We start from the raw sequence: 12,756 nt of genomic DNA on the forward strand, positions 1-12,756 counted from the left end.
AGGCTATACGAAAGGAGGAGAAAGAGAGAACAATCACGGAGTCCTCTTTCTTGTTGGGCACTCGGGCAGCGCGGCCCCCTTATCTCCAGGGACCAGGGGAGGACGCACACCAACGCACCGCCCTTCCTTCCCTCCTCCTCCTCCTCCTCCTCTCTCTCTCCTCGGAAGGTGAGCACCCTCAGCGATCCCCTCGTTGTCTTCTGTGTGTGAGTTCTTCGTTCTTGGGGGCTCCTGATTCTAGTGTCGAGATTTCCGTTCCTGTATACATGGATGGATTAGGATTAGCAATCGTTGTCGGTGGGCTCGATTCTTGTGCCGCAGAATCCCTGGATTATTTTTGGGGAAATTCTTGATTTTTTTGGTTAGTTTTGGTTGCGGATAAGTGGCAAGGTCCATCTTTCTCCGCCTTTAGATATAATCTATGTCAATGCGAGGTTGAAACACTAATTCAATCGGTAAACGGAACTAGGTTGTGATTTTCTCTGTCGCAGAAATTGAAACACCTTTTCGTGAGGCCCGCAATTCCAAATCTTTGCTGGCTGTATCGGTGCCCGTGCCCCTATCCATCCAGATTGCCGCGGATTGATTTGCTACGAAGCGGGAGAACATCTACCGCTATTTTTAAGCCTGTCTTCCTGTTTCTAGCACATTTTTTTTTTCCATTTTTGCTTGTCACGGTTTATTCTCTATTTTCTGGCACATTTTGTTTTTTTTGCAATTTGTTTGGGGTCAGATGGATCAAGAGCAACATACTGATGATTGGCATGCACTATTCCTGCGCATGATTAGAATTGACCCGTTGTGTTTATCTGAGAATTTTAGAAGATTGGTTTGTAACATTAATTAACCTTTGTAATGTCTTGGTGCAGGTTAAGGGACGGTATTTCTGACCATGGCAGGGACCTTACTCCAGTCAGTTGCCCTCGGAACAACATTCGGGGGTCGCATAAGCACCCAGCGTTGGAGGTCCCATGGCGCCAGGAGGCCTGCCTCTATGTTGGCAATGTCACTTAGCCGCCCCGTCAAGATGTCAGCATTTGTGGGTCTAAGATCAGTGCATAGCTTCTCGGTCACACCCACGGTGTCCAATTCCAGGTCGACAGTTGCATCTTACAGGTCATCTCGACGGACAAGACGTTCTCGTTTTGTTACTCGGGCAATGTTTGAGAGGTTCACGGAGAAAGCTATTAAGGTCATCATGCTTGCGCAAGAGGAAGCAAGACGCCTGGGGCACAACTTTGTTGGAACTGAGCAGATTCTCTTGGGTCTGATTGGAGAGGGCACTGGTATTGCAGCAAAGGTGCTCAAGTCCATGGGAATAAATCTCAAGGATGCACGTGTGGAGGTGGAAAAGATTATTGGCCGTGGCAATGGTTTTGTTGCTGTTGAAATACCATTCACACCACGTGCGAAACGTGTTTTGGAGCTCTCCTTGGAGGAAGCTCGCCAATTAGGTATGTTGTTTATCAAGGCTTCTTGTGAAATGTTGTCCGTGTTGCGTTGTCTTAAATTTCATTTCCTATTCTCTCTAATTCATGCACGAAAACATAGTAGAAAGAATTGCTGGTCAAGGTCCTTGTGATACCCTTTTGGTCCTGTCTTCTAATTTTACTTATTCGCTACTCGAAAAAAATATATTTGAAGAATGCCTCTATTGACCAATGTTCTGTTTTCCCAAAAAGGAATTTCATTTTCCTATTACTTCTGCGCTTGTGCATTTTTCTAGAGAGTTCTAGAAAGCTCTCAGTTAGCATATTTTTGGGAGAAACTTTTTGACAAAAATACAGTACAGTGTACAAATGGTTGATTATCAGATACAAAGATATCAATTCAGAGCTTCCATTGCACATTCCCATAAATATTGAATACATTATTCTTAACTGATGTCAGAGGGACCCTGATGTGATAATGGACAATTGATTGCAATATTTGTATGTAGTTAATCTTCCAGGTCTGTCTGTTTTATGTCACCTTTTTAAGTATTCAAGTGGAAGTTGCGAAGTACAATGAAGCATCATAATCTCTTTGCAGTCCACTTATTGTGGTGCTATTTTATATCTTCATGTCGAACACATTTTATATCTTCATCAAAGAAACTTTTGTAGTAACACAAGCTGAAAAATAACAATGACCCCAGTGACAGGTGGCTTCAATCCCCATTTATCAGCATCACATTTGATATTTCCAAACGTCTACATATTTGCATCATCATTAAACTATTTTCCCATTCAATAATTTAGGTCTTAGGATGCAATTGAACTAATAGATGCATTTCTTTCTTCATTGTCCTGCTTTGTGCACCTATAAAGAAATTTTCTGCTGTGCACATCTATATGTAAAGTAATCCCACCCTGCTTTCTCATCTAATATGGTAACAGACGAATACCTGTTATCTTGTTCCTCAACTAAATTACAGGTACTTCTTATGTTGGTAATTGTCAAGTAATTTATCCTAACAAGAATATCATTTCCTTCTATGCACCAAACCATAGCACACTCCATTTCCTCATTATATTTCAAACTTTTAATAACTTCCATAGAAGATTTATCTCAAGCACCAAATACTTGCTTCCCAGGACATAATTATATTGGATCTGAGCACCTGCTTCTTGGACTGCTTCGTGAGGGTGAAGGTGTGGCGGCTCGTGTTCTTGAGAGTCTTGGAGCTGATCCCAGCAATATCCGTACACAGGTAAACCTATATCTGATGTCTATTTCTGACACTAGTGAAAAGAAATTTTGTTTATTAGCCGTTTCTTTAATGTCATGGACCTCTATAGGTTATTCGAATGATTGGTGAGACCACAGAAGCTGTTGGTGCTGGAGTTGGAGGGGGCAGCAGTGGTAATAAGATGCCAACTCTTGAGGAGTATGGAACTAATTTAACAAAATTAGCAGAGGAGGTAATATTTCTGACCTACTGCATTATAACCAGCACAAGTTCTGTAATAGAACTCATGTTGATCATATCTGCAGGGAAAATTAGATCCTGTTGTTGGAAGGCAGCCACAGATTGAGCGTGTGGTACAAATTTTAGGCAGACGAACTAAGAACAATCCCTGCTTGATTGGAGAGCCTGGTGTTGGAAAGACTGCAATTGCTGAAGGACTTGCTCAACGCATTTCTACAGGCGATGTACCTGAAACAATAGAAGGGAAAAAGGTATACTTTTTGCATCATCTCAAAGCAATTATGCAATATATATCTATCTATTTATAGTATTTTGCTGTCAATTAAATCTACATCTATTATCTATTATTTACATAAGAGCTTGAATTGTATCTTGTTCTTGTATACTGTTGATGAGGGTGCATGCATGTGTTGCTCTTTTCTCTCATTTTTCTTGAGTTATCCCATCCAGTGGACTTTTAAGTTTGTAAGCACAGTTTAGTGATTGAAGAACCTGCTCCATAACCATTGGAGAGATTGTAGAAATAATCATCTATACTAGGCAGCACACTGATTGAGCAAATAGAAGAAGAAAGTATGTTATAAATATTTGTACTCTTTTGTGATACATTAAGTCAGAATTTCTAAGTGATTAATCTCGTCTCACTGGTCGATTCTGTGGTCTAGTAATTGTTTCAACTGGTTGTAAATATACTTTTCTGCCACATTTCTGTATTCTTTTGATGGGATTGTGAGGAAATGATGGATATTCCTTCAACCAATTTACCACAGGTCATTACCCTTGACATGGGACTTCTTGTTGCTGGCACAAAATACCGTGGAGAATTCGAAGAAAGATTAAAGAAGCTGATGGAGGAAATAAAGCAAAGTGACGAGATAATACTCTTTATTGATGAAGTTCACACTCTGATAGGAGCAGGAGCAGCCGAAGGTGCTATAGATGCTGCTAATATCTTGAAGCCTGCGTTGGCCAGAGGTGAATTACAGGTGTGTAGATAACATGTTCCTATGATGTGGTGAACATTCTCTTATCAGTTCTTTTGGAATAAGTCCAGTATCTTGCTGTCCTTCAAGATGAGCTTTCCAGCGTTCTTGCTTGTAATGAGGTTGTTATGACTAACCTATTATGTTTAATTGCAGTGCATTGGAGCGACTACACTTGATGAATATAGGAAGCACATTGAGAAAGACCCAGCACTTGAACGGCGGTTTCAACCTGTGAAAGTGCCAGAGCCAACAGTAGATGAAACCATTGAAATTCTCAGAGGACTGAGGGAACGATATGAGATCCACCATAAACTTCGTTACACTGATGAAGCTCTGATTGCAGCTGCAAAGCTGTCATATCAATATATCAGGTCTGTTATCTGTGAACTGTAAATAAAAATATATCCATGCATCAGCAGAAAATGTAAACACCACAAAGAAAATTATGTTAGAACTTTAGCTTGCATCTCTGGAAAAACAACTATGTTTGTCCATCCACAATTTATTTTTGCTACTTTATTGCATCCTAATGATCATCTGACAGCATATTTCTGTTTACAGTGACCGTTTCCTCCCAGATAAGGCAATTGACTTGATTGATGAAGCAGGTTCCCGTGTTAGGCTACAGCATGCACAGGTACGAAGTCATCTGCTTTTGTTTATTTGTATGCTTAATTCATGCATGCATGCCCTAAACATTTTCTAAATTTTACTTTTGGTGCAGGTTCCTGAGGAAGCAAGAGAGCTTGACAAGGAGCTTAAACAAATCACGAAACAGAAGAATGAAGCTGTTCGTAGCCAGGATTTCGAGAAGGTAACTGACTATGGATAATCTGTTTGCATCTCTTTCAAGTTTGTGACACAACTTAAATGTTGCCTGACCTCCTGAAGATCATATTAACTTATAATTTCCATCCACCAAAACTGTTCTATATACAATAGCTTGTACATAGAAAATATTCAATACAGTTGGGAGATTACAAATAATTTTGGATGATTCAGTAATTCTTGTTCATTTCATCAATCAATGCTCTTACTTGAGTGAAATTTCCCATTTCCATTTTAGGATGTACTAACACAATCAGAATTAACAAAAAAAACAGTTGTTACATGCTTTTGATTTTAAATAGTTATCAGTGATAGTTTTATTTGAATGATAGTAACATGCCCCTTAATGTTCATTCGACTATGCACTTTCTTTCTTCCTGTTCTTTTGTTTATTTAGCAATTTGCACCTGCTGCAATTGGATATGTGGATGCCCTTGTTCTGCCTTCTCCCTGTACTTCTGATTACTTAATTGTTTGCACCTTTTCTAGATACAGATGTTCTTTCATAGCTAATTTCCCTTTCTAAATGTTATGCCTTTAGGCTGGCGAATTGCGAGACCGTGAAATGGAATTGAAGGCCCAGATAACAGCCTTCATTGACAAGAGCAAGGAATTGAGCAAAGCAGAGGAAGAGTCTGGAGAGACAGGACCTATGGTCAATGAAGCAGATATCCAGCACATAGTATCGTCATGGACTGGCATCCCTGTGGAGAAGGTTTCCAGCGATGAGTCAGATAAGCTTCTTAAGATGGAAGAGACTTTGCACACGCGTGTCATTGGCCAAGATGAGGCTGTGGTAGCCATTAGTCGCTCCATCCGCCGTGCTCGTGTGGGTCTCAAGAACCCCAACAGGCCAATTGCAAGCTTTATTTTTGCAGGTCCCACCGGCGTTGGGAAGTCAGAGCTTGCAAAGGCTCTTGCAGCCTATTACTTTGGCTCTGAGGAGGCTATGATCCGGCTTGATATGAGTGAATTCATGGAGAGGCACACAGTATCCAAGCTGATTGGTTCACCTCCAGGATATGTAGGATACACTGAGGGTGGCCAGCTGACAGAGGCAGTTCGACGGCGGCCATACACAGTTGTGCTCTTTGATGAGATTGAGAAGGCACACCCGGATGTCTTCAACATGATGCTTCAGATTTTGGAAGATGGGAGATTGACTGACAGCAAGGGAAGGACTGTGGACTTCAAGAACACACTACTGATCATGACCTCAAATGTAGGGAGCAGCGTCATCGAGAAGGGTGGGCGGAAGATCGGATTTGACCTTGACTCTGATGAGAAGGACAGCAGCTACAGCAGGATCAAGAGCCTGGTCATCGAGGAGATGAAGCAGTACTTCCGACCTGAGTTCCTCAACCGTCTCGACGAGATGATCGTGTTCAGGCAGCTGACCAAGCTCGAGGTCAAGGAGATCGCGGAGATCATGCTCAAGGAGGTCTTTGACAGGTTGAAGGCCAAGGACATAAATCTTCAAGTGACCGAGAAGTTCAAGGAGCGGGTGGTGGACGAAGGCTACAACCCAAGCTATGGTGCACGCCCGCTGAGGCGAGCCATCATGAGGCTGCTGGAGGACAGCCTTGCTGAGAAGATGCTCGCTGGGGAGGTAAAGGAGGGCGACTCTGCCATAGTGGATGTGGACTCGGAAGGGAAGGTTGTTGTGCTCAATGGCCAGGGCGGCATACCGGAGCTCTCAACTCCGGCGATCACCGTTTAGCTCGTACATGACAGAAGATGACAAAATAGAAGAGTTTTTGTTTCAAACACATTATCATATATAGTTAGCATATAACTGTGTATATGTAGTGGTATAGTCAAAGGGGAAATCGTTGCTGCCTTTGAATTCCTTTTCAAATTCAAGTATTCTTTTGTCTCAAGTTAATCTGCCTGGTTATTGAGGTATTGTGTACAAAGTGATGTGAAAAGCTCTTGTCTGTGTACAGGCATACATAAAGATACCTAAAGTAGCACGTAGGCAGATACATAGCACGTAGGCATCATTCCAATAGCTAGAAATATATATTCGAAATAACGATTATCTTAATTATAGAGTTTCTTCTCAAATCGTATCTTTTTTTAACAAACCTTGTTAAATTAAAATATAGTTATTATATAGAATGCATTGTATTTTAATACAAATTTTAAAAGTTATAATGTACTCTATTTTAGTGTGGAGGGAGTAGGCCCGTTGGTTCTAACGGAAAGACTTGTACCTAAAATACCATCGGCTGAGAATACCAAAATTATATAACGAACCAAAAAAAAAACACAAAGAAAGGGACGTACCATTTTCCAATTACAGGAGACGGTAAAAAAGCTCCGAAGTTGGATGATTAAAATTGTACAAGAGACTGGATTCCTGACTTTGGAAACTGCAATCCGTTTGGAAATAAGGTGAAGTTTGTTCTCTCTCTTTCCTTTTAAAAAATAATGATTCATTAGTATGTAGATCTGGTAAAAGGGCTAAAACATTTGGCCTGCAAATATTAAGAAAAGATCGGGCCCAATAAGGAACGCGCTGAATTTATATATATTGTGAGTTAAAAATAACAAGGGCTGAGTTGGATTGTCAAAGGGCAATTAGGCCATGGGCCAGTACCACCCCATACTGGAGTTTGCTATTGCACTTTTGACGTATCTCTAAACCAACTGTTTTGTGTTGACGTTACTAGAATTTGTGCACATACAGACCATTTTGAGTTTAACACAACATATATAAAAGGAAAAATTTGCTATTGGATATGCCAAGTGATGGCTCTTTGTTGGCGGATACCTATTTTCAAGCGATTTCTGAAAGACACTCTAGTTCTTGATAAATAGGTTGGTGGACACCATGCCTAACAGAATCACACAGTAAATTACTGTTTTGCACTAAAAATGATTATTTTGTCTCTCTTCATAAATAAACAAAGTTAACCATGGTTATTTTATTCATGTATTTGTAGGACATTAAAAATCTTGGAAAAATAACAGAATATGTACATCACCAAATCATGGCTATGCTAAAAATATCAGCTCAAAATAATCAAGTTCATAATGGTATATTTAGCATAACTGAGTTATAGATTTATCTCCTATCAAGCTTAATTGATACATGAAACTTTATTATTTTGAGCTAATATTTTTATCATAGTCAAGATTTGGTGATGTACGCAATCTATGATTTTTCCAAGATTTTTAGTGTCTTAAAACTACATGAACAAAATAACCATGGTAAACTTTGTTTATTTATGAAGAGAGGCAAGATAGTCATTTTCAGTGCAAAACAATATTTTACTGTGTGCTTCTCATCATGTATAGTCTAGAAGATTGTATAGTATAATTTTGGGGCACTCATATGATTTTATATCTATTTTATAAAAATATTTTGTTAGGCACGGTGTCGACCAACCAATTTGTCAAGAACTAGAGTATCTTTTACAAATCACTCGAAAATAGATGTCTACTAGCAAAGAGTCATCACTTAGCATGTCCAACAACAAATTTTGCCATAAAAGCTATATAAAAGTAGCAAACTTAAAATGGAAGACTTAATCACCACGAGAAATTTGACCTAGTCATAGCTTGTTTAGTTGAGCTGCCTAGTCTAGACAATAACCTATCACACCCGGAAGTAAGAGAGCATTCGGGTGCCAAATCACTGTGCGCCAGGATCTCAAATTCACACACATGGACCGACATCATCAATGGTACAAAACACAGTGTTCAAACGAATTACATAAATGAGACTAAATGTACCATTATTACAAGCCAAACGTTTATCAAAGTGCGAAGGGGAAACATAAGCTAAATTGTTCCATAATAAAAAGGGAAACTAGACGCCGACGTAGCAGGACCACCTTGCCACAGGAAGGTCGACGACAGAACCACACGAGCCTAACAACCAGGAGACTCAGGGTAGTCCTCAGAGAAATCGCAATCGTACTCCTGATCGTCCGAGCAACCTTTAATGATTATAGCAAGGGTGAGCTCATGTCGAACTCAGCAAGCACAGACGGAAAGTAATGACATGCAAGGCTTAAAACAAGGTAAAACTGACTTGGTTTGACTGCGGTAGCATTTTAGTTGATCACTTTTAATTATGACTATTATTAGAACAACCTATTACTAATTATGAGTAGCATAAACCCAACCCCTTAATTAGTGTAAGTAGTGATTAACATCTTTTAAATGACTATCCTAATAATTATAGAAGTCCAGAGATAAACCCCAAATATAACACAGGATAGCAATCCTGCCAACACGAAATAGCCATTCCGCCAAAAACGAGGTAGCAACCTCGCCAGGTCCATCTCCAAGTATCCGGTGAATCCAGTTGCTCATCAGGTGAGGGTCTGGGCCGCTCGTGACCGTGAGCCCCTCTTAAATATCAGTTTTACACTCTGCAGAGGTGTGCACGTTCACTCCAAGTCGTGATTCCCATTCGCCCGGGGTCGCGACTCCCCAAAACACTTCCAAGGTGAGCAGGCAGGGTCTCACTATGAGACCTTTCACAGGGTCCAACTAATAGGATGCCACTCGCAAGTTTTCGCCGGGGCGCTCGACAGTCGATACCCATAGCCATGACGTACCGATCAACCGACAACTTAATATTCATCACCCAAGTTACTTCCTCACGCCTACCCGGAAAGTAACACCCTACTAGTGGAGGTCCTGCTAATTAGTCAAGCCAGAGCCATATAGCTTGGAGCTGCACTGTAAGTCCCAGGGGGCCGCTCCCTGACTAAGTCCTTACGGAGAGCAGAGACGGGTACGCCCGGCAAACCGGACCACCAACGGTACCCGCTCCCCTGTCACCAACATCATCACGATGCTCGTAAGCATCCATCATCGCCATCACCGCAGTGATCAAAGATTCAGCACAATTTAAGCATCAAGTTGAGTAGAGATTATTACTTGTTTAGGCTTGTGTATAAGATGAGTAGAGCAGCTAAGCAAACCTAGTATAGCCTAGTCTACCCATAAACATAACCCCAGGTGAACAAGGAATAGTAAGTAAACTAGTCATGTCCTTAGGGTTTGCATTCATTGGACACATGCATATAAAGTAAATGACATTAATGAATAGGTTCAAAATGATCAAACGGTGTCTGCACTTGCCTTGATCGATGTCGGGTTGCTCGAACTCAGCGGGATCCTGAACCTCTTCCTTCACGAACGTCTCGTTGGCTATACGCGACAATCATCAACCATAGGAACAATATATGCAAGCAAACAAGCTTAATCAGAAACAGTACACCAAAGCATGCGAAAACAGAAAGCAACTGTACTACTGTATTCTACTCGACGAGACGAAACTATAGCGACCAGAATCACCTAAATCGGAGTTACGATGCAAAAATTATGGCTAAAACAAGTTGGATGGCAGATCTGTAAATAAACTGAACTATTTTTCGTAATAAAAACTAATTAAAACTGAATTAAAACGCATTTTGGATTAAATATATAAAAACCAACGGCTACGAGGGCTATTCTGCAAAAACCCAGGGGCATAAATCTATTTATTTTAAACTGAGCAGGACTGCGGGTTAATTTTAAATAAACCCGAGAGCTTCTTTGCAAAAGCAGCAGGGGCGCGCGGGGGCCGTGGCTGGTCTGGCCACGTGGCGGCACGGGAGTGGCCGGGTCCACGGCGCGGGCTGTGGACCGGGGCGCGGCGGTGGTCCACCGGTCCATGGTGGACCGGGGCCAGGGCGGAGAGCGGCGTGGGCCGGTTCCACGGTGGACCGGCCGCGCGGGGCAGCAGGCCGCGGTCCACGGTGGACCGCGCGCCGGAGCGAGCCGGCCGCGGCGGCGCGCCATGGCCGCGGGCCGGAGCTCGCCGGGACGGCGTTTCGGCGCACCAGAGAACGCGCCGAAGGCACGCGCGGGGTCGGCACGACGCGGCGAGGACGGGGCGCGGCTCACCTTCGCGAAACCGGCGGCGCGGAGAGGAGCTCGACGGCGGAGCTCGCGGCGGCGGATGTCGGCGGCGCTCGGGATTCGGCGAGTTGGCGGCTAGGGTTCTAGGGGCGCGTGCGGGCGAGTTGCGGCGCTATTTAAAGCAAGAGGCGAACCTCGGTTTGCGTGCGGCTCGGAAACCGAGGCGGCGCGGCGGCTGCCCCCGTCCGAACCGGACGGGAGGTTGGGGGCGGTCCCGACAGGTGGGACCCACCCGTCAGCGGCAGCGGGCGGCAGTGGGCTGGGGCAGGGGGCGCTGCGGCTGGTGCGCAGGTGCTGTTGGGCCGCGGCTTGGGCCGCGCGGGGAGAGGGGGAGGCGCGGGGCGCGGCTGGGCCGCTGCCGGCCCAGGTGAGGGCTCTCCCTTTTATTCTTTTTCTTTTTTTTTAAACTTTCTTGCTCCAAAACAAAGCAAAACAAGCACCAGCAAATAAATAAAATCAAGCAAAAATTATGCAGCAGCATGAATGCAAAATAAAACAAGTTTCTACCTTATATTTCATTTTATTTATTTTTGTAAATTATTTAATAATTCCTGAAAATTCAAACTAAGCAAAAAAATTAAATCAAATTTAAACTAAATTTGAAATTCAAAAATTTGGAGTGTTATATAACCCTTGGACGTTGTTTTTTCTATGCCTAGATTGTGCGTGTGCATAGCTATCTCGCTCGGGGTTCCACCCAAATAGTCCTTAAATGCTTTAGACAAAGAGAAGATATATAGTGGGGTTTATGTAGGTGCATTGAGAAGAGGGGAATGTGAGCAATAAGGCCACTCTCAATTGACACCCCCACATCTAAGTGCTCCAAAGTATGGGCTTCATTGGATTAAGGCCTAGCAGACAAATATTTATTAGACAATAAATTCTGACTCTAGACATCCCAAATTGGATGCATGGGAAGCCTGTCTGGTAAAGGTAGCGTTTTAAAGTCACAAACCAAACATGCCCTACATCGCCCATCTGAAAAGAAAAACATTATATCCCCAAATCAATGAGTTGATAATGTTAATTAGTACATTCAGTTATCTAGTCAATGTTGTTAATTAGTGCTTTTCTCGCTTGCTCTCTCTGTGTATTAATCTTCAGTGACATATATGTGGTTTCACATTAGTGATTAGTCTTCATGTTATCTTTCGTCTCTAATAATGTTACTTTGTGTTTTTTAGCTTACCTAAAATCCTAGTTTGCCACATAATGATTGTAATTAGTCCTTTACATGTTTGCTCTTTCTATGTATCAATTTCCATTGGGCATCTATATGATTTAGGATTAGTCTTCATCTTATTTTTGCCCTCTCCTTTGTTCCGATTATTCTTGTGTTTTTTTGCTTATGAATTAGATTGATTGGTTGGAGGTTAGGGACTTAAGACTAATTACATTTTGTTCCTCTTTTCTACATAAGTTTCAGTAATCCTTTATTTTAGTTTGTTAAATTTCTTTGTATTGCCAAACAAATGCTAATTTAATTGTTATTTATGCTCATGCGAAGTTAATAAATGTATATGTGTATATTTTATCATGCATGATCGTTGTTGGCCTTGCCACTTGCCAGTATAGCCCCCGGGTCCTAGCTCTGTTGTCTGTTGTCCCTAGGTCTTGGGTAGAATACTGAATTTCATGGCCATTCTTCATTTCTTTTAGATAATGGATAAAAATATCGAGTCTCTACATTCAGGGATATACACAGCTAATTATTACAAAGTTTAGAGAAATAAAAGAGAAAGCCATAGTCTAATAGATCGATCAGGACACTAGTTCAAACAATAAAAATGTTTCCATCATCTATTGGATATCCTAAAGCAATTACTTCTAATTTCTTGCTCATCGTTGAGAGTGCGTCCTTAACTATCTCATCACGCTGCAGCTGGGTGGCCTGGGCCCAATATCGTAACCAGTACGCTCCTTTAAAGATTACCTGCACAATAGAGTTAGATTTCATTTGATTAAAAATAACATCATTACGGCATCAGATAGCCCAGCAGAAGGCAACCACCCCCACCTAAATCAAATTTGTAATCCTTTTATTTTGATTAGTTACCCAACTACCAAACATGTGATTGATTGATCTGGGTTGGGTCAGATTAGTAG

At 41.9% G+C, this 12,756-nt stretch overlaps 1 protein-coding gene across 1 annotated transcript; it reads left to right on the forward strand.

Annotated features, from left to right (window-relative positions):
- LOC110429947 (chaperone protein ClpC2, chloroplastic) lies at positions 13-6,626 on the forward strand. The gene is made up of 10 exons (XM_021446725.1): positions 13-168; positions 870-1,454; positions 2,577-2,692; positions 2,781-2,903; positions 2,977-3,162; positions 3,682-3,897; positions 4,051-4,268; positions 4,459-4,534; positions 4,622-4,711; positions 5,267-6,626. Exons 2-10 carry the CDS (start codon positions 893-895, stop codon positions 6,443-6,445), a joined length of 2,766 nt encoding a protein of 921 aa, XP_021302400.1. The 5' UTR covers positions 13-168; positions 870-892; the 3' UTR covers positions 6,446-6,626.

The sequence above is a fragment of the Sorghum bicolor genome, chromosome 8, assembly GCF_000003195.3.
Source record: "Sorghum bicolor cultivar BTx623 chromosome 8, Sorghum_bicolor_NCBIv3, whole genome shotgun sequence".
Lineage (NCBI taxonomy): Eukaryota > Viridiplantae > Streptophyta > Magnoliopsida > Poales > Poaceae > Sorghum > Sorghum bicolor.

What these genes read in the sequence shown, in the direction of transcription:
- LOC110429947 (XM_021446725.1), top strand. Translation starts at nt 893, where the DNA reads ATGGCAGGGACCTTACTCCAGTCAGTTGCCCTCGGAACAACATTCGGG. An exon ending in CCAGCAATATCCGTACACAG is followed by an intron (nt 2,693 to 2,780) that starts GTAAACCTATAT and finishes GGACCTCTATAG; the next exon opens with GTTATTCGAATGATTGGTGA. An exon ending in GTAGCCAGGATTTCGAGAAG is followed by an intron (nt 4,712 to 5,266) that starts GTAACTGACTAT and finishes TTATGCCTTTAG; the next exon opens with GCTGGCGAATTGCGAGACCG.